Source organism: Micromys minutus (assembly GCF_963924665.1).
Source record: "Micromys minutus genome assembly, chromosome: 6".
Lineage (NCBI taxonomy): Eukaryota > Metazoa > Chordata > Mammalia > Rodentia > Muridae > Micromys > Micromys minutus.
Window position 1 is genome coordinate 40,278,570 of NC_137975.1, and position 17,275 is coordinate 40,295,844.

The 17,275-nt window shown below is 39.3% G+C and overlaps 1 protein-coding gene across 1 annotated transcript in view; it reads right to left on the reverse strand.

Moving 5' to 3' along the window:
* Window positions 1-604: 604 nt before the first annotated feature.
* PDSS1 (decaprenyl diphosphate synthase subunit 1) overlaps window positions 605-17,275 on the reverse strand; it is a 38,116-nt gene continuing 21,445 nt past the window's right edge. The window contains exons 8-11 of the mRNA XM_080917944.1: window positions 11,189-11,269; window positions 10,954-11,067; window positions 4,630-4,710; window positions 605-768 (exon numbers count right to left, since the gene is read on the reverse strand). Of these exons, the coding sequence (XP_080774070.1) occupies window positions 628-768; window positions 4,630-4,710; window positions 10,954-11,067; window positions 11,189-11,269 (417 nt within the window). The 3' untranslated portion in view covers window positions 605-627. The remainder of the gene's footprint in view (window positions 769-4,629; window positions 4,711-10,953; window positions 11,068-11,188; window positions 11,270-17,275) is intronic.

Here is a 17,275-nt window from a genome sequence, read left to right on the forward strand (position 1 = left end):
GGGCAGTGCACGGTATTTCTGAAAGTGAAAGACCATTCCTACCAAGTCAATATTCCATATATATTTTACTTGGTTACTTTTGAAGTACTATGTCATTAGCGATCAGATAGCTATATTATGCTTTTTCTTTTTGAAGCAGAATGTGTTTTTTCATTTGTAAATAACCTGTTGTCTAAATTTTATCTACAGTCTTTTATAATAAACTATGCTCCTATAAAAAATTTGGATATTGTTAAAATATAACTAATGTGGATTTAAATAGTACAGACTTCAAAATTCTTTGACCTTTAATCCTCCTATGGTGAAACAAAAACAAACCACTTGAATTTTAACGTTGATTATTTATTTGTGTAATGGCTTTACATGTGGGCATTAACCATGTAAACAATACCACATATAACCATCAGGATACCTCGATTAGAATTTACAGGACTATGATGACACTGGTTTAATTACATTTAAAAAGTTTTCTGAAAAACTTTGTCAATAAAAAAATTGCCCATCAATAAGGTTGAAATTATTTTTTAAAATGATTTTTGGTTATCTGCACATGAAGCAAATAGTGTTTCACAAAATTCATTAGGCACAGTCTGGTAAAATAGCTGCCAGAAAGGACAGAAAGAATTGTCATTTATCTCTTGTGAGCACACTTTGTGAAAGTTGAATGAGGGCATCCCTTTCTGTAGACGGTCTAAGCTTCCTGATCTCTCTCACTGCTTTGTGGCAGTACTGCTGGGCGAGGTAGGTTGTCTGCTGCACGCCATCACTCTGCAGGAGACAAGACAGAGGTCACTTCAGCTCCTGGACTGACATACAGTTTGAGATCAGATGAGCTGCACAGATAATAATCATACAGTGTCTTCAAGTTCCCTTCCCATCGAATGGCTGCTTCTTCTGTCTACACTTCCTCTCACATGGAAACACTCTAGTTCTATTAGCACACACAGAAGTTAACTTGCACCCAGGTATTTTGTTTGTTATTTTAAAATGAAAATATAAAAGCGTATGATGAAAATGGCCAGTTTCTGCTGTTGCTTTTCCTACTGGAAATCACATAGGCCATCCACAGCATTTCCTAATCTAATCTTAATCTCAGTGTCTTCTGCAGATTACCTTTGCCAGCATGATCAACTTCTGGTTTCCTCTTGTATGAGGACACCATTGCTTCTGTCCACACTGTGCTAAAGGTGATTACATTCTGTAACTATGTTTTCTAATGGTTCTTTCTAGAAGCAGGGCAGTAATAAAACATTTTTCTGACAGAATCCTAAAACCCTTCTTTATGATTCTCAGTTATTTAGAATATAGTATTAGTATACAGTTGAAATGCTTTACTCAAACATGATAGTTTAGTTTTCTGTGCCAACTCGCATAGAAGCATGTTTTTTCTCCTTGTTTAAGTACCTGTGTAAATAACCTACCACAAAGAGTATGTGAAAAACCAGTATTTCCCTTTTTTTGAGACAGGATCTGTAACCTGGTTGGCCTAGAGCTTATTATAATAGATCAAGCTGGACTTGAACTCAGAGAGAGCCATCTGCCTTGGCCTTCCAAGTGCTGGGTTTCAAGGCTTGTATAATCACAACCAATTAGAAACCAGCTTTTTATTTCGCTTGCCTGAAGACTTATTTAACGGTTCAACTCAATTTCAGGTTTACAGTGTTCACCTGGATGTTTATTTGGAGGCCTCACTTCTCTCTTCTGGCATCTAGTATTTACTGCACAGCCTTCTGGTCTCTTTGCTCTCTGTAGTGACCACTTTGTACACTCTTCCATCATGGCTTACACATGCAGTCACACTTTATTCTTACTAATTCCTCCTGCTGCTGTTTCCAGTCCTCTTTCTCACGGATTTCTTTCCTTTTTGCTTTTATGTAAATTATTTCACCAACTCTTCCTCCTTCAAGGAAGATCTTTTGTCTCCTTTTATGACCCACACATGTACAAATATAAATCTAGGGTCAGTTTACGAAAAATGATTTTTTAAAAGGTTTATTTATTGTATGTAAGTACACTGTAGCTGTCTTCAGACACACCAGAAGAGGGCAGATGGTTGTGAACCACCATGTGGTTGCTGGGATTTGAACTCAGGACCTCTGGAAGAACAGTCAGAACTCTTAAGCACTGAGCCATCTCTCTAACCCTGAAATGATTTTTTTTTTTTTTTGAGACTCGATAATTTGATAATTATCTCTAGTTTCATCCATTTCCCAGTGAAATTCTGTAATTTTTCATTTATGTGTGTGGCTGTATATGCGTATGTACCTGTTGAGTATAGGTGTTCTGTAGACTAGATGAGGATGTCAGAGCTCCTGGAACTCACAGAGGCAGTTATGAACCACCAGACTTAGGTGCTGTGAACTAGATACAGGTCCTCTTAAAGAACAGTAAGCCATCTCTGTAGGTCTGATTTCATATTTCTTTATGGCTTGATACAATTCCATTGTGCATATATATCACATTTCCTTTACCAGTTCATGATCTATGTTCTATTTCTTAAGTGGGGTGAACATTTCAGCAACAGACATGGACTGCAAGTATCTCTGGTTATATGTTGTCTTAAGGGTCCATTGGACAAAAGTACACCACTGGGTCATGTGGTTCTTCTGTGCACTAACTTTCATAGTGGCTACATGACTTTACATTCACATTAGCAGTAAAAAGGGGGTTCCTTTCACTGTGCACCCTCACTAGCGTTCACAGTTACTTTTTTTCTTCATAAGAGCCACTCTGATGGTGGTTAATATGGAATCTCAGGTTTAATGTGCATTCCTAATTGCTAATAATGTTGAACATGTTTTCAAAAACTTACTGGCCATTTGTATTTCTTTAGTGAACGATTAAATTAGCATTTAATTTTGCAGTTCTTTATATATTTGAGGTGTTAAATATATTGCCTAGCTGTCAAGGTTTTTTTCTCGTGTATGCTGTTGATCATGCAGAAACTTACATATAATCCTTTTTGTTAATTATTAGAATTATTTCTTCTATTTGAGTTGAATAGTGGGCTAGAGCTGAATAGGCTTGGTGCTGGAGGCCTTGCTAACATGTGTAAAACTGTTCAGTATTTGGTAGAAGCAAGCTTTTAAAGGGTCTTGTTTTTCAGTTGTCCACACATACTTAATGAGGAATAGGATTTAGAAGCCCCATTAAGTATACGAGGATCTAGAATTTAGACCCCTTTGACAGATTTATTCATGGTTTCTAAGTGCATGTCTGGGTAACAAAGGCAGGGTGGTTTCTGAAAGGAACAGTGTGTAGTATTTGTGAGAACTACAATTAATTTCACTCTTCAGTCTCACAGATCACTCGAGTCATTGATTTGCTTTTTAAAATCATGTTGGACATAACCTGAGCTTGTACATCTTTGCCCATTCTCTATGTATCTAAGCAGTCATAACTAGGTATTATAAACAACATAAAGCATAAAACTATTCTAAATATCTACACACCCATCAGTCTTTGAGCTCCAAGGAGGGGTTCTCAGGGATATCAAAGGACTGCTGCATTGTTACCTCTAAGACTACAGCCCCTCTGATGAATATTGGATTTGAGGTTTTATAGCATTGCTAAGCACTAACTAAAATACTGGAAATATGATTACTTAGAATTCTTTGTGTTGTACACTAAATATAGATCTTGGACTGCACTCACTCTATTCCATTTAATGTGTGGCCTCCAGGTAATTGAATTTGGAAAATAACCACTTTTCAAAAACAAAGAACAGTCCTTTTATGTATGTCTTTAGTATGTAGACGTGTACATGACGGGGTACATGTGGATATAAGAGGAAAACTTTCAGGAGTTGACTTTCTCCTTCTACCAGGAGAATCTCTGAAATCAGACTCGGGTCAAAGGCTTCAAAGCAAGTTCCTTTACCCATCTGCTCTGGAAATAATTCTTTAAAGAAAACAAAGCCGTTAGCATCTAGGAGAAAGTTCTGAAGATACATAGCAACATGTTTAAAACATGTCTCTAGGTCCTGAACAAAGTAAACTATGGCTTGCTCAGTATGGTTAAGTTGTTTTTAATGATCCACTTGCTTTTAGTAGGAAAGGCATGTATGCCTAGGCTACTCTAATTGTCTAGCTATAGGAAGTGAGCTTTGGATAGGGATAGGGACAGTACTGTGATATTCATAGACACGGGACAGCTCATTTCAATCTAACAGGTTTCACTTGGTCAGGCCTGCATAGGAAAATTACTGAATACCTTTCAAAGAGAAACTATATTAATTGGGCTTCTGATTTTTTTCTTTTTCTTTCATTTTAAGAAGAGAACCAACTCCTCCAAGTACAGCACACAAGTGCCACAATTAGATATAAAATAAACAGTATTTTAAATGAGTTTTCCTGGTTATTATCAATCAGGTAAGGGTTGACCAAATTGGCTCTGTATAAAATTTTGTTACTGTACCTGCTGTTGCTTTTTGTACTGTTTAAAATGGTTTTACCGTGGGGATAGGCCAAAGTACTTTGTGAGTAAAGGCCTGCTTGCCAAGCCTGATAAATTGAGTTGATCCCTGGGACATACAGTCAGAAGGAACCTATACTTACTAGTTGTCCTAGGTGCTGGGCATATGCATATGTACAAACAAGATTTCAAATCATCCTTTAAAAATAGTCTTACCTGTAATACATACTGTCGTGCTCTGTCCACATCTCCTGGCAAACTGAACCGTCTCATTATCATAGCATTCATTTCTGGGAACTAACCGTAAAGAAAGGAAATCTTTTTATTGTTCTTGGAGCAATGAAGCATTTTAATGCTTGTTTGTAACTATAGAAAATAAGAAAAAAAATGGGGGCTGGAGAGGTAGCTCAATTGTTAAGAACACTTGTACTCGTGCAGAGAATCTGTATTGGGCTCTCAGCACCCAGGCAGATCAGTTTCCTCTAAGTTCCCCTGTGATCTCCAAGGGCACTGCACACAGGCAGTACACAACAGATAAGCAGGCACAAACACATTAAACAAAACAGACTAATTGTTCTATTTGCAGTCCAGTATTGAATACTGTCCTCTGAGCTTCTCAGGTTCTAATTTAGTAGGCTACAGTTTGAGAATGCCTTCTTAATGAATTGCCAAGTGATGTTGGTATTGGTAGTCTAGGAAGAGATAGGAATTAGACATTGTTGAATGCACACTGAAATTTTCTGCATGTGTATGGGGCACGGGGAGGGGGTTGTTAAGTGCCTTGATCCTACTCCCAACAAATCTGATTACACTGGTATTGTGATTATCAAATGTTTTAGCACACACCTCCTTAGGATTAGAGGAGACAGAGATATCGACCAGATCAGTGTACTGAGTTATAAAAAGTCGGAGGTACAGCTCAGCATTAGAGCATTTGCCAGCATGTTTAGAGCTTTGTTCCATCCCTAACACAAGAAACAAAAATAAATGGGCTTGAAGACTTTGTTAGGGAGGAAAATGCTTCCTTTTGCTTTTCTAGGTTCAGTGGCTGGTCCTACAACTACTTCATTGTAGCACAAATAAAAGAGAGGAAGTAAAAAGGTCCAATAGCAAGAAGAAAAAGCAGCCAGGTCTGGTCTGAGCGCTGCATGGTCAGATGACCGGAGTTTGATCTACGACAGGAGGAAAGACTCTCACTGAGCCACCTATCTCCCCAATGTGTGTGTGCACATAAACACAATGTAAATTTCTTAGCCATAATGAAAATGTCTTTTTTCCTCTTCATTTCTTAGTGGTTATTTAGGAGGATGGCATCACTAGGACCAAACCAGGATCACATCACTTCCAGACCCAATCCCCATGTCCAGGTTCCACCAATGACCATCACAGCTGAGTAAATTTTCTCATCTCAGCCTTCTTTTCTGTTTCAACTTTCCAATTTCTAGCAGTCTGCAGTCCCATGGAGTAAGAGGTAGGATGTGTTCTGTCATAGACATCCATGTTTACAGTCGCCATTTCCCTGGCCCTACACCCAAAGGATGAAGGTTCTCCTGCAATAGTGACTATGGAATCTGCAGCAGAAGAAAATAGGACACAGAAGAGAAGCCCTATCCAAATGAGGAGCAGTGTTCTAGAAAAGTACATGTTTGAGAACAAAGCTGTAGACAGGTAACATCCATACAGAATGAGTCAACAACTACTGAGTTCTTAAGTACTAGTTTGCATTAGTTAGTGGCCTTTTATGAATAAAATCAAGAAATCAATCAGATATTTTCTTTTAAGTTTTTAAATACCTCTTTCCCACCTGTTTACTTCTAGGCTATATCTTTTTTTAAAAAGATTTATTTCATATAAGTACACTGTAGCTATCTTCAGACACACCAGAAGAGGACATCAGATCTCATTACAGATGGTTGTGAGCCACCATGTGGTTGCTGGGAATTGAACTTAGGACCTCTGGAAGAGCAGTCAGTGCTCTTAACCGCTGAGCCATCTCTCCAGCCCTTTAGGCTATATCTTAACTTGGGCATTTTGTAAAAAATTCCCTGTGCATGCTTTTCTCAGCATGAGTTACTTGTGATAAATTAAGTATGCCAACTATGTAGTTTCTCTGATACTTTTACTGTATATAAAAAAAAAAAAAACCCAAGAAAGCAACATTTTAAAGAAAACTTAGTTGCAGTGAGCATTACTACATTTCTCCTTTGAAGTAACACCATGCAAATTTCAATATGCAAATATCAAACTTCTAAAAGCCCATCCCTACCCTTGTGTATGTGAGGAAGAAGTGAGAAACAAGATGGTTCTCACCCCAGATTCAGTGAGAAGACTTTTTTTTTTTTGCTTGTTCATGCTGTTTTACAAATAGGAAAATAGCCTGTGAGGGAATCGGATTCTAACTCTGAAATGTGCTCACAAAATTACAAGGGTGATCAGTGCACTGGGATGGATCGGTTCCCAAACTTGGTGTTAGCATAAGCCCGAGCATCTGCTGCAGAGGCTGTCATGACAGCGGAAGTACAGCTGCAACCTGACATTTAGGTCTAGTGAGTGATCAATAGCAAGCAGATGAAGGAAAGCTTTAAAAGACCTTTTAAACTAATGTAATCTCACCAAAAAACACTTCTATTATATTTCTGAGTATTTTACAAACACTGCCGTGTCATTGAGATTTAATATGAATATTTTAAAAAATAACAAATACAAAGCCAAACAATTTTCTCACTGTTTTCCAAACAGAAACTATGTCTTTTACTTTCCCACATTTACATATTTTAATACCAGCTTTAGAGAAGGGAACCACCAGATCTAAGCAAGGAAAATGAGGACAGATATTCCTAATCAGTTCCTTTTTGGGCATTACACACAGCAAGAATAACCATCAGACATTATAACCACACCACAGGGAAATGTGCATTCAAACTTTTGCAAAATTTTATATTTTGAAAAAAAATTATGAAGCCTGAAACAGTACAACAGATTCAGGTAAATGTTACGAAGTTAATGTGCAAGGAAATTTTAACGAAAAAGGGTGGAGACTTGCTTGTTTAGGATAAACATTTCCCATTTCTTGTCCAGCAGATTCTGTACAATATCACTACAGACTGCTGCATCTGACTCTGGTTTGCAATTGTGAATAAGGTCTTTGACAATATTGTGGGCTGTGTTTTTTCCCCCTTTTTTCCTTTGTTTTCTTTGGGTACAATCTCATATAACTCAGGATGACCTTCAACTGATTATGTGGCTGGCAATAAATTTGAATTTCTAGCCTTTACTTTCTGGGTGCTAGTGATGGAGTCCAGGGACTTGTGCATGCTAGGCAATTACTCTACCAACAAGTTCAAGTGTTTGCTCTTGAAAGCAATATACATGCTTACACAAGACTCTATCACTACTGAGACCTCTTCAGAAATCATAAAGTGTGTGTGTGTGTGTGTGTGTGTGTGTGTGTGATGCATGTACTCATTTTGAGTGAAACCCAGGGTCATACATGGCCTGACGTACTTCAAATCCTTGAACTTGGCCACCAAGGAATCTTTCCCAAAGATAACAAAAATAGAAGAATCAGTCAAAAAGTTCTTAGTTCAGCAAATTATAATGTAAGATCATTTTCCATGCAGCATTAAAAAGGAAAAGGCAAGCCGGGGTTTGGTTATCTTCGTACTTGAGAGACTGAGACCAGAAGACTGTGGAAGGCCTAAGATCTCAGAGCAAGACCTTGAGTGTTGTACAGATGGATTAGTTCAATGACAAATCTGTGGACAAGACATCCTCACTAGCACTCTCTAAATGGTGTATTAGCCACTAATAATAGTGAATACCGTGTGTGGTGTATCTCCAGTGCTAGGGCATACTGGTTACCTGGTCTGTGGGTAACCCTAACCCTAACCCTAACCCTAACCCTACTGGGGACTATTATCTACACTGTTAGTTGAAGGAACAATTCAAGTGTAGTAAAATGAATGCTGGTCTTAGAAGACTTGGGAAAGATGTTCAATTGCCTTCTGTGCCATTTACCAGATGTTCCATTTTGGCCAGACATGAGCATCAATTTCATTCAAAGAACCACAAAGTTATCTACCACAAAGTGGAATTATGAGATCAGGGGCAATGTAAGAAAGAGTCCTTTATAAACTAAAATCAACACTGTTTTATTAAAGCTAAATACTGTATAATCCTGCATTAGTTTTGAACTTGATTCACCCAAAGTTATTTTAAGCCCCAAGAACTTCTGACAGACTTCTTGCTAAAGAACCTCTTTCTAGCAGAATAATGCATTAAAAAAATCTGAAGCTCAGGGTTTTGGGAACAATTTATAAATACAACCTTGACTATGTATAAATATGTATTTGATTAAATTTTGGTACGGTGAGTCCTGCCCAGAGGCACTCCTGCACAGTTTCATCCTGTGTCTCCTTTCTGCGGCTGTGCTATGCCTGCAGCTCCTTTTCCCACTGCCTTATAGGCAGGAAGGGAAGGTGCTGCCTGGTCAGAGTAACTGGGTGCTTCTTGATTCTGGGATTTCCCAGTAAAGCACCCATAAAACCATAGTTTGGGTAACCTTCAGATAAACAAATACAACATCTTAGCAGTTTCCCATCTTATGGCAGGCTAATCATTAAGAGCTGTGCATTCAGTTTCTGTTCTCACTTTGTCCTATTATATTGAATGCAAAATTAGCTATTGTCTTTGTGTACAGGAAATTGGGTTCTTTATAAATAATTTAATAAAACAATCCAAAAAAAAAAAAAAAAAAAGCCAGTCTATTTCATTTGTTTCATGGAGCTCATGACAAGTATTTATAATTGTTGAGACTTCTAAAAGCAAACCCAAACTCTTTATAGAAAAAAAATCAGGGAAAAGCTTGGGGCCCACCTAACTAATCTTTGCTGAGCTAGCTGGTTTTGGGCATGGACTACGCTCTCTCTTATTTATGTATACTCACTTGTGATGGAGATGATGAAGGTCTTTAATTGTTCAACAAATGCTGGCCTATTACTATTTCTATCACCAGATATACTTTCATTTATATGGACATGACTCAGGAATATTTTCTCTCTCTCTCTCTCTCTCACACTCACACACACACACACACACACACACACATACACATATGCTCTCTCGCTCTCTCTGTGTGTAGGTAGCTATGGCATCACAGAAAATGTACTAAAGGTTTTCTTAATTTTTCTAAAATTGGCATATATATAATACTGTCCTGAATATTGGGGTAGTGAGTTAATAAGGCTTAATCTCATGGGAAAAGGGACCTACCATTTATAGAATGCCTGTATTTTGTTTTTTGATTTTTGAGACAGTTTTTGCTTTTTTCTTTTTAATGTAGCTCAGACTGTCCTATAATCTCATGATCCTCTGGTATCACCACCTGGGTGTTGGGTTGCAGGCCTGTGTCACTACATCTGAGCTATACATTTTTCTCTTCTTACTCTGAACTTAAATGTCTGAGATGATAGAGCCTGGTAACTAGGATAAAAGTTTCTGTTGAGTGCCCCCATCGTCTCTGGTCATAGCCTCTATCCTTTTACTTGACAGCCCAGCCATCCAGGCTTCAGCCTCCCTAAGACTGAATTACTGTAGTAGTTCTACTAGGTCAGAGGATGAAAGATCATCTCTTTCCTTTCTTGAATCAAAAATGAATCAAAAGGAATGTCATTGGTTTTAATATCAAAAAGGAACTACTATGTCCTAGAGAAGTTATGACTTACATTTTAAAGAAAGAATCCAAGCAAAATTTATGAAAAGACTGATAGTTTAAATTTTTAGACCCAAAAGGAAGTTGGTGACTATCTTATTACACTGTGGACTAATCAATTAAGTGCCACTCAGATGGCTATTTGTTTTAAAGATATGCATTCACAGCTAATGACCCACTTATTCTAAGCAGTGTCTGGCACAGCCAAAACCATGTGTCCAGGGTCTAGATGATGCTGTGAAATGGCTGCTTTGACAGACTGCAGCATCTTTGATGCGTGTGAAGCATCTCATCTGTGTTAAGGAGACCATGAAAGCAGTGTTACGTACTTGACAATCTTTCAATGTGGAAAAGGAAGGACCTGTGGTTCTATAGCATTCAATTTACTTATTCACATTTGGAAACAGTGGCTGAGGCCTCCAGGCTTCTCTCAGGGTGTCAACAGTTCCATTAAACTAGAACTTAAGACTTCCTCTGACTTAGACACCCTTGGAACTTCCCGTAGCTTTGAGGCATACCCAGTCATAAAAGTAGTAATTGTCAATCTTGCAACACCCAAAATATTTGAAATTCACTCAGCACTTTCTGATTTACAAGATAATTAGCCTATCAACTAGCCCTTTTAACAACTGAAGAGATTATAATCTGTGTTTCACAGATAAGGTTTATAGAAATGAAATCACCGTGGAACCACTAAGTATGGTCCCTTATCTAGATGCCTCCAGCTGTTTTTTTTTTTTTTTTTAAATCTCACACTTTAGAAGAACAGCCTGAGGTACTGTTTATCTCGTAGGGCTCCTCAGCAATGTTTCAAATAGAGTAAGACCTACCTGCTGGCAAGCGAATAAGACAGGGCCGGTGGCTATGCCCAGCTTCAGGTCTGCAGATGTTGGCTTGCCCATCTGGTCAGAGCATGAGGTGAAATCCAATACATCATCTATGAGCTGGCAAAAGGAAAGATGAGTACACCCATGGAGCTGTCACTGTCTTCACTGGCTTTGAACTCTATATTGAGAATGCATTCTGTGCCCATGTATCACTATTCCCACAAACGGGCCTACCAACCTGAAAAGCTATTCCAACATTTTTCCCATACTCATAGGCAATCTCATGCACCACTGGGTCAGGGCAACCCAGGACAGAGACCTGAAAGAAAAAGAAGATTCTGGTAAGCTGTGGCATCCAGGTACAAGGCAGCCAACCACGATGAAGGAGCCACTCACACATTCCCTAAGAGCATTGAGCCTATGTTACAGACAATTGGGATGCTGGCACTAAAAGGAAACCCAACACATTAAAAAGTAGTGTAGTCTTGGTGAGGCAGTGGTGCCACATGTCTTTAACCATGAGTTTGAGGTCATACTAATCTATAGAGAGTTTCAGGACAGCCAAGGCTACACACAGAGATACTGCCTCAAAAAAAAAAAAAAAGTGTTTTCTTTCTGTGCAGTTCTGAGACTAGAATCCAGGGACTTTTGCAAGCCAGGTACAACTGTAGCCCATTTTCTTACATTTACTTTAGTATTTATGAGTATGCAGGAGTGTGGGTGCCACTCTGGCATTACTTTTATTCATCTTTACATGGACTCCAGGGATAGGTTTCAGGTTGGCTTCTCGCATTCAGTGCAATGGCTGCCTTAATGGCCTCTGAGGAGGACCCTCATTTCAGGGGTGAGCTCTCACCCAGCATAAAACATTGCCAACCTCCTCCTCATCTCCAGCTCAGTTTTGGTGGTCACATTTTTTTTTCTTGCTATGACTCAAGTCTCAGTCTGGTTTTCATTATGAGAAGGATCTTCCCTAGACTTACTGTTGACCCCTCTCATCAGAAGTTACTTAACTGTATTAGGACTATTTGTTTGCACTCCCACCCCTCCAAAAGGACACAGGGAAGACTTGCAAAGCCTTGTAAAGCTCAAAACCTCAAACTCAAGCAGGTTAGTGCTGAGCATGCTAATCCACAGTAATCCACTGAAGCTACTTCCTGCTACTATTGAGCATGCTAAGCAGGCCCAGCCACATTTTCAGAAATCAAAGACTGGGAAAGAACAAGAGGTGAACTGGGAGACATTCTGTTCAATTGGAAAGCCAAGCTCTGTTGATGTTCAGTAAGGAAGCCAGATGAAATAGGTCACTGGTGATAAATAAGCACACGTACTTCTTCGGTTCTTTATTGGAGACTGCATTTCTGGACAGCAGCATGGCAAGGTGGGATAAGCTCTCCAGCAGCCTGTAGGACTGGAGATAGGACTCTAGCGACTGTCACTGACCCCGATTTACTGCCTGATCCTTTTGTGTTTCAGTTTCCTCACCTGTAGAGTGTAGGAACTAAATTCTCACCTCATTAAAAAGCAGAAATTTGCCATAAAGGACTCTCCTTGGGTGGTGTGAATACAGTTCAGTAGTAAACCATATACCTAGCTTATTGGTTTGGACTCGGGCACAGCAGGCAGAATGAAAAGGAAGAAAGCAAGGAAGGAAGGAAAAAGCAGAGTGATTAGTTCTTTTTGCTTAGCTGGACTTGGATATGCATACCTGTAATTCAAGCATTCAAGAGGTGAGGGAGGAAGACTACAGAACTGAGGCTACAGGAGGCTTTAAACTGTTGAGTCAGAAACAATAGAACCCCCTTCTCTGTCCTCTGCATCCAGAAACAGGATGCAGGCAGGATCTGCTAGCCATATCACTGCTCACTGTCACTTATTGTTGTTTCCCTCTGCTGGTGCTGAGGGTCAGACCCATTTTCTGTGCCTGCCTGATGATAAGAAGCGCTCTAGCACTCAGCCCCACTCAGGCCTGGGGATGCTTTCTGGTGACTTCCTAACATACGCAGCTGTAGTGCTGGCAGAGCAGAGCTAAACTGCATACACCAAAAGGTCAGCCACTTATTGAGCAAGTAGTAAAGCTCTTTACTGCTTTCAAAAGCAAAGACCTGTAATCCACAGCAGCCCAGGAAGGGCTATTTATTCTTTGCTAGTACTTTATGAGGCAATATGGAGGTCAGTGTAGAAAAGAAGTCAAGGTATCTACCTGGGAAAGGCAAGTCTCAGGCAGCTGGATATATACCGAACTGAGAACAAATTGATTTCCATCTCCCCAAGCAGAAATAACTGATAATAAGACAATCTCCAGTTGTGAGATTAATGCGACCTTTTCAATATAAAGACAGATATAGAAGCCAGAAACAGGAGCTTTCTTTCAAAAACTAAAAATAGAAAATGTCTTATATTTATAAAGTCAATGAGTAAGCACATGTGACTAGCACTATGAATATCTTAAGCTTCACTCCCTTCCACGCTGATGAATCAAAATTTCTGTTCTGCTTGATGAACACTCTAAAGAGTCCTGATTCCCTTTATTAAAGTTAGAAAACAGTTACAAGTATAAAATCGGATACAATGTTGCATACTGCACAAAATGTCAAGAAGTCAAGTTGTAAGACACTACTTGAACACCAGAGACATGCCTACTTATCTTCCTTGAAGTGGGTAGAGTATGAAAAATAATAAAACCAAAGAGAGGAGCTTGACTAATTGTTTTGCCTAAAGCAAATGCCACAGCCAGGCTGGGCTGTACCCCAGTGCTTCTTTGAGGACCTTACCTAACATCACATTCCCACAGACTTCATCTCAGAAAGACCGAGAAGTACTGATTGCACTGGAGAGGCAAAATTTAACCAGGATCCTTTTTATCTTTGGGATGTATACTCGCAATAAATCAGAGGTATTTTCTAATGGGCAAATTTTATGTGTTATGGTCTTAATTTGTTTAAAATAGTATGGTGGCACACATCTTTCATCCAGCACTTGAAAGGTAGAGGTAGGAGTATTTTTATGGATTAATGGGCTAGCCTAATCAAACAGAATTCTAGATGCCAGGGTCTCATAGTGAAACCCTATCTCAAAACAAACCAAAAAAAGGAGTGAGAGGAGTTGAACAGATGGCTCAGTGGTTAAGATCACGGTCTGCTCTTCCAGAGGACCTCGATTCAATCCCAACACCTGCATACTGGCCCACAACCATCTTTAACACCAGTCCCAGGGTATCTGACACATTGTTCTGACCTCAGTGGGAACTGCATGCACATAGTACACAGACACACAGGCAGACAAAACATTCACACACATGAAAAATAGTAAAAACATTATAAAATACTGCAGAGACTTAGAGTCTGTTCCATTATAGAGTAAACAGGTAGATATATAATATTGTATCATAAAGATCTGGAATGTGATTTTGAACATAGTAATCTCAGTAATCTAGAAGCTGAAGCAGGAAGATCACTGGTTATAAGCTAGTTTGGGATACAGGGCAAAATTTTGCCTCAAGTAAAACACAAGCTCCTTGCAAATACACAATATAAATGTGTGAAAGACAAAGACAACTCAAAGAGAAGGGAGGAAGGAGGAGAGAGGAAACAACCATTAATTATAAGTACTCTGCCTCCAAAGCCTGGTAACCTGGGCTCAAATCCTGAGAAGCTACATAAATATGGAAGGAGAGAACCAACTCTACAAAGTTGTTGACCTCCACACAGTGTTGTGGCAGGAACCTCCCGACATAATAAAGAGCAAAGCAAAGCCCCAAATAGCCATCAATGATCTGAATGGAAAAATCTAGTGTGATTTCTGTTAGTGAAGCCCCAGAGAGAGAGGAAGACACACACTCAGAAACTGCCAACAGTGATGCATATGACCTTATGCAAGGAGATCTGATGGCGCTTAACAAAACTACATGTACAGTTGACTCCACTTTCACATTGGAAGTGAGCCCCAGGACACACACAGGCATGGCAGTACGGCTTGTACTACTGAGAACCTAATGCCTATATACAGGAGACTGATGGTATGGCCACACAACAGATAACTGTTCAACTGTGGGGTTTTCTTTTCTTTTTCTTCTTTTGTGGTTGATTTTCTTTTGGGACTCACTATAAAGTCCTGGATGGCCTGAAACTTGCTATAGAGACCAAGTGTGTCTCAAACTTCGAGATCTACCTTCCTGCTTCCTAGGTGCTGGGATTAAAAAAGAAAGGATGTGTACCATTACACTTCACTCTGTCCTGTAATCAACAAGAAATCATCCACACTACAGCATGTGTAGGCATATGTAGGCAGCCAGAAGAAACACTAAGTAGTCTACATGAAACAGGAAGGAAGACCTCAAAGCACTAAGAGAATGGCAAAGCATACACAAAAGGGAGAGACTGGCTTTGTTGTTGCTACCTAATTCCCACCAGATTTCCTGGGGAACAAATCATGGTTTTAACTGTCAGCTACACAGTGCATTTGACACGACTATGTACACAAGTAAACAGTGAACCATGTTTTGAAAATAACACTAATCCTATTTTAGTATCATGGTGTCTTTAGTAGACTGAATAGAAGTCTGATAAGTTTCCTTTAAATTCTCAAAGCATCGTGGAATCCCATTAATTCTGTAATGATCTTTATCTTCAAATTCTTACTGCCTGTCTTTGGCATGTCTGATTTCTTTTGAATGAATGTCTTTTGTCATATGTCTGTATCTTAAATACCAAGAGCATATAAAAATAGCCATTTTAAATACCTAACACCTCAGGAATATTTCCAGCAATGGTCACTTAAAAATAGAGCTTGTAATCAGAACATTCACACTGAGATTTTGCTGTTACCCCAATGGACAGCTCTTGAACACAGCAAGGACACCTCCTTGTGGTCAGCACAGAACACTTCTTTCATTTTTTTTTTTTTAAACTTTGTCTTCTTTCTGCCTCCCTTTCTCCCTTTTTAAAAAGAAAATCTGGAGTTTTCTTGGCGGCAGGGGATGGTAATACTAGAGATTGAACCTAGGGATTTATGCATGCTAGGCCATGCTCTACCAGTAAGTTTTAATCTCAGACCTAGAACTTTCATTTTTAATCAGAATTGAGCCACGTTAAAATACACGGCTACTGGTTACTTGCTTATTTTTTATTGCATTTATTATGCATTACTTATGTGTACATGTGTCTCTGCACATGGCTTTCCACCATTTGGGTCTAGGGATTGGACTTGGGTTATCAGGCTGTAGCAAGCACCTTACCTGTTGAGGCATCTCATAGGCCCTGTTTACATGATAATCTCTGAAAAACACAGGAGCTCCTCACTACACACATTAACTTTGGCTGTTTAAGCAGAGAGTAGTAATGACGCCTTTCCCTGGTGACACAGCTCCCTAGGATTACACCCCTGTGTGAATTAGTTCCTTGTCCTATGCTGAGCTGCTGCTCCTCTGTGCCCAGAGAATGCTTATTTAGTAGTTTAGAAATAAGCATCTCCATCTGTTGTTAGTGTTTCTAAACTGCAGCAGCAAACTTGTGAACTTCTCTTAACATACTAGTAGTTCCTGATGATGGATTGTTCCCCTTTTTTATATGGTTTTTTTTTAAACTATGTTTCAGGTCTCAGGCAATTCACATACCAGAAATGAGCTAAAGCTGGATTATTGTAGGATTTTTTTTTTTTTTTTTTTTTTTTTTTTGGTGGTCTAGCATCCCTCAGGAACCTGAAAAACATTTTCCTTCCCCAAAGGGAGTAATTTCCCTTGCCTCTGGCAGAAGGAACATCGGAAGGGACATATAGCTCCACTGACATGCACCCCTCCCTGACTTCATGGTCAGAGTCTGTGCTGGACTCTAGGCACCTGTAGTTCCTATCACAAGTACCCATCACACACTTCAAAGTCCAGACTACCTTTCCCTCTGTTCTTCCAAATGTCTCTGCCATTTTCTTTCTCTTGTTCATGACAGAAACCTCCCCTGATAATGGAGCACCTGCTTTCCTGCACTCCCTAACATACACTACATAACCTTATCTAGCCTCAGCCTCAATACTTAGATAACAGGAACATGTTTCTCTGTCGTACTAGGAAGACAAGATCTACAGAAGAGGGTGTCAGAATTTTTAGTTATAGGTGGCTGTGAGCTGCCTGATTTAAGTGCTGGGAACTGAATTTAGGTCCTCTTCAAGAGCAGCAAACATTTTGAGGTTAAACTTTGTAAGATTTGACAACCAAAAGTTGTCAAATAACAAAGCATTAATGCAACAGCTTTATGATACCCATCTATAAAAGGTCTATCATAATTTCCTGCCTTCTAAAACACCAGTACACTTGTAATGGGAATTTATTAGC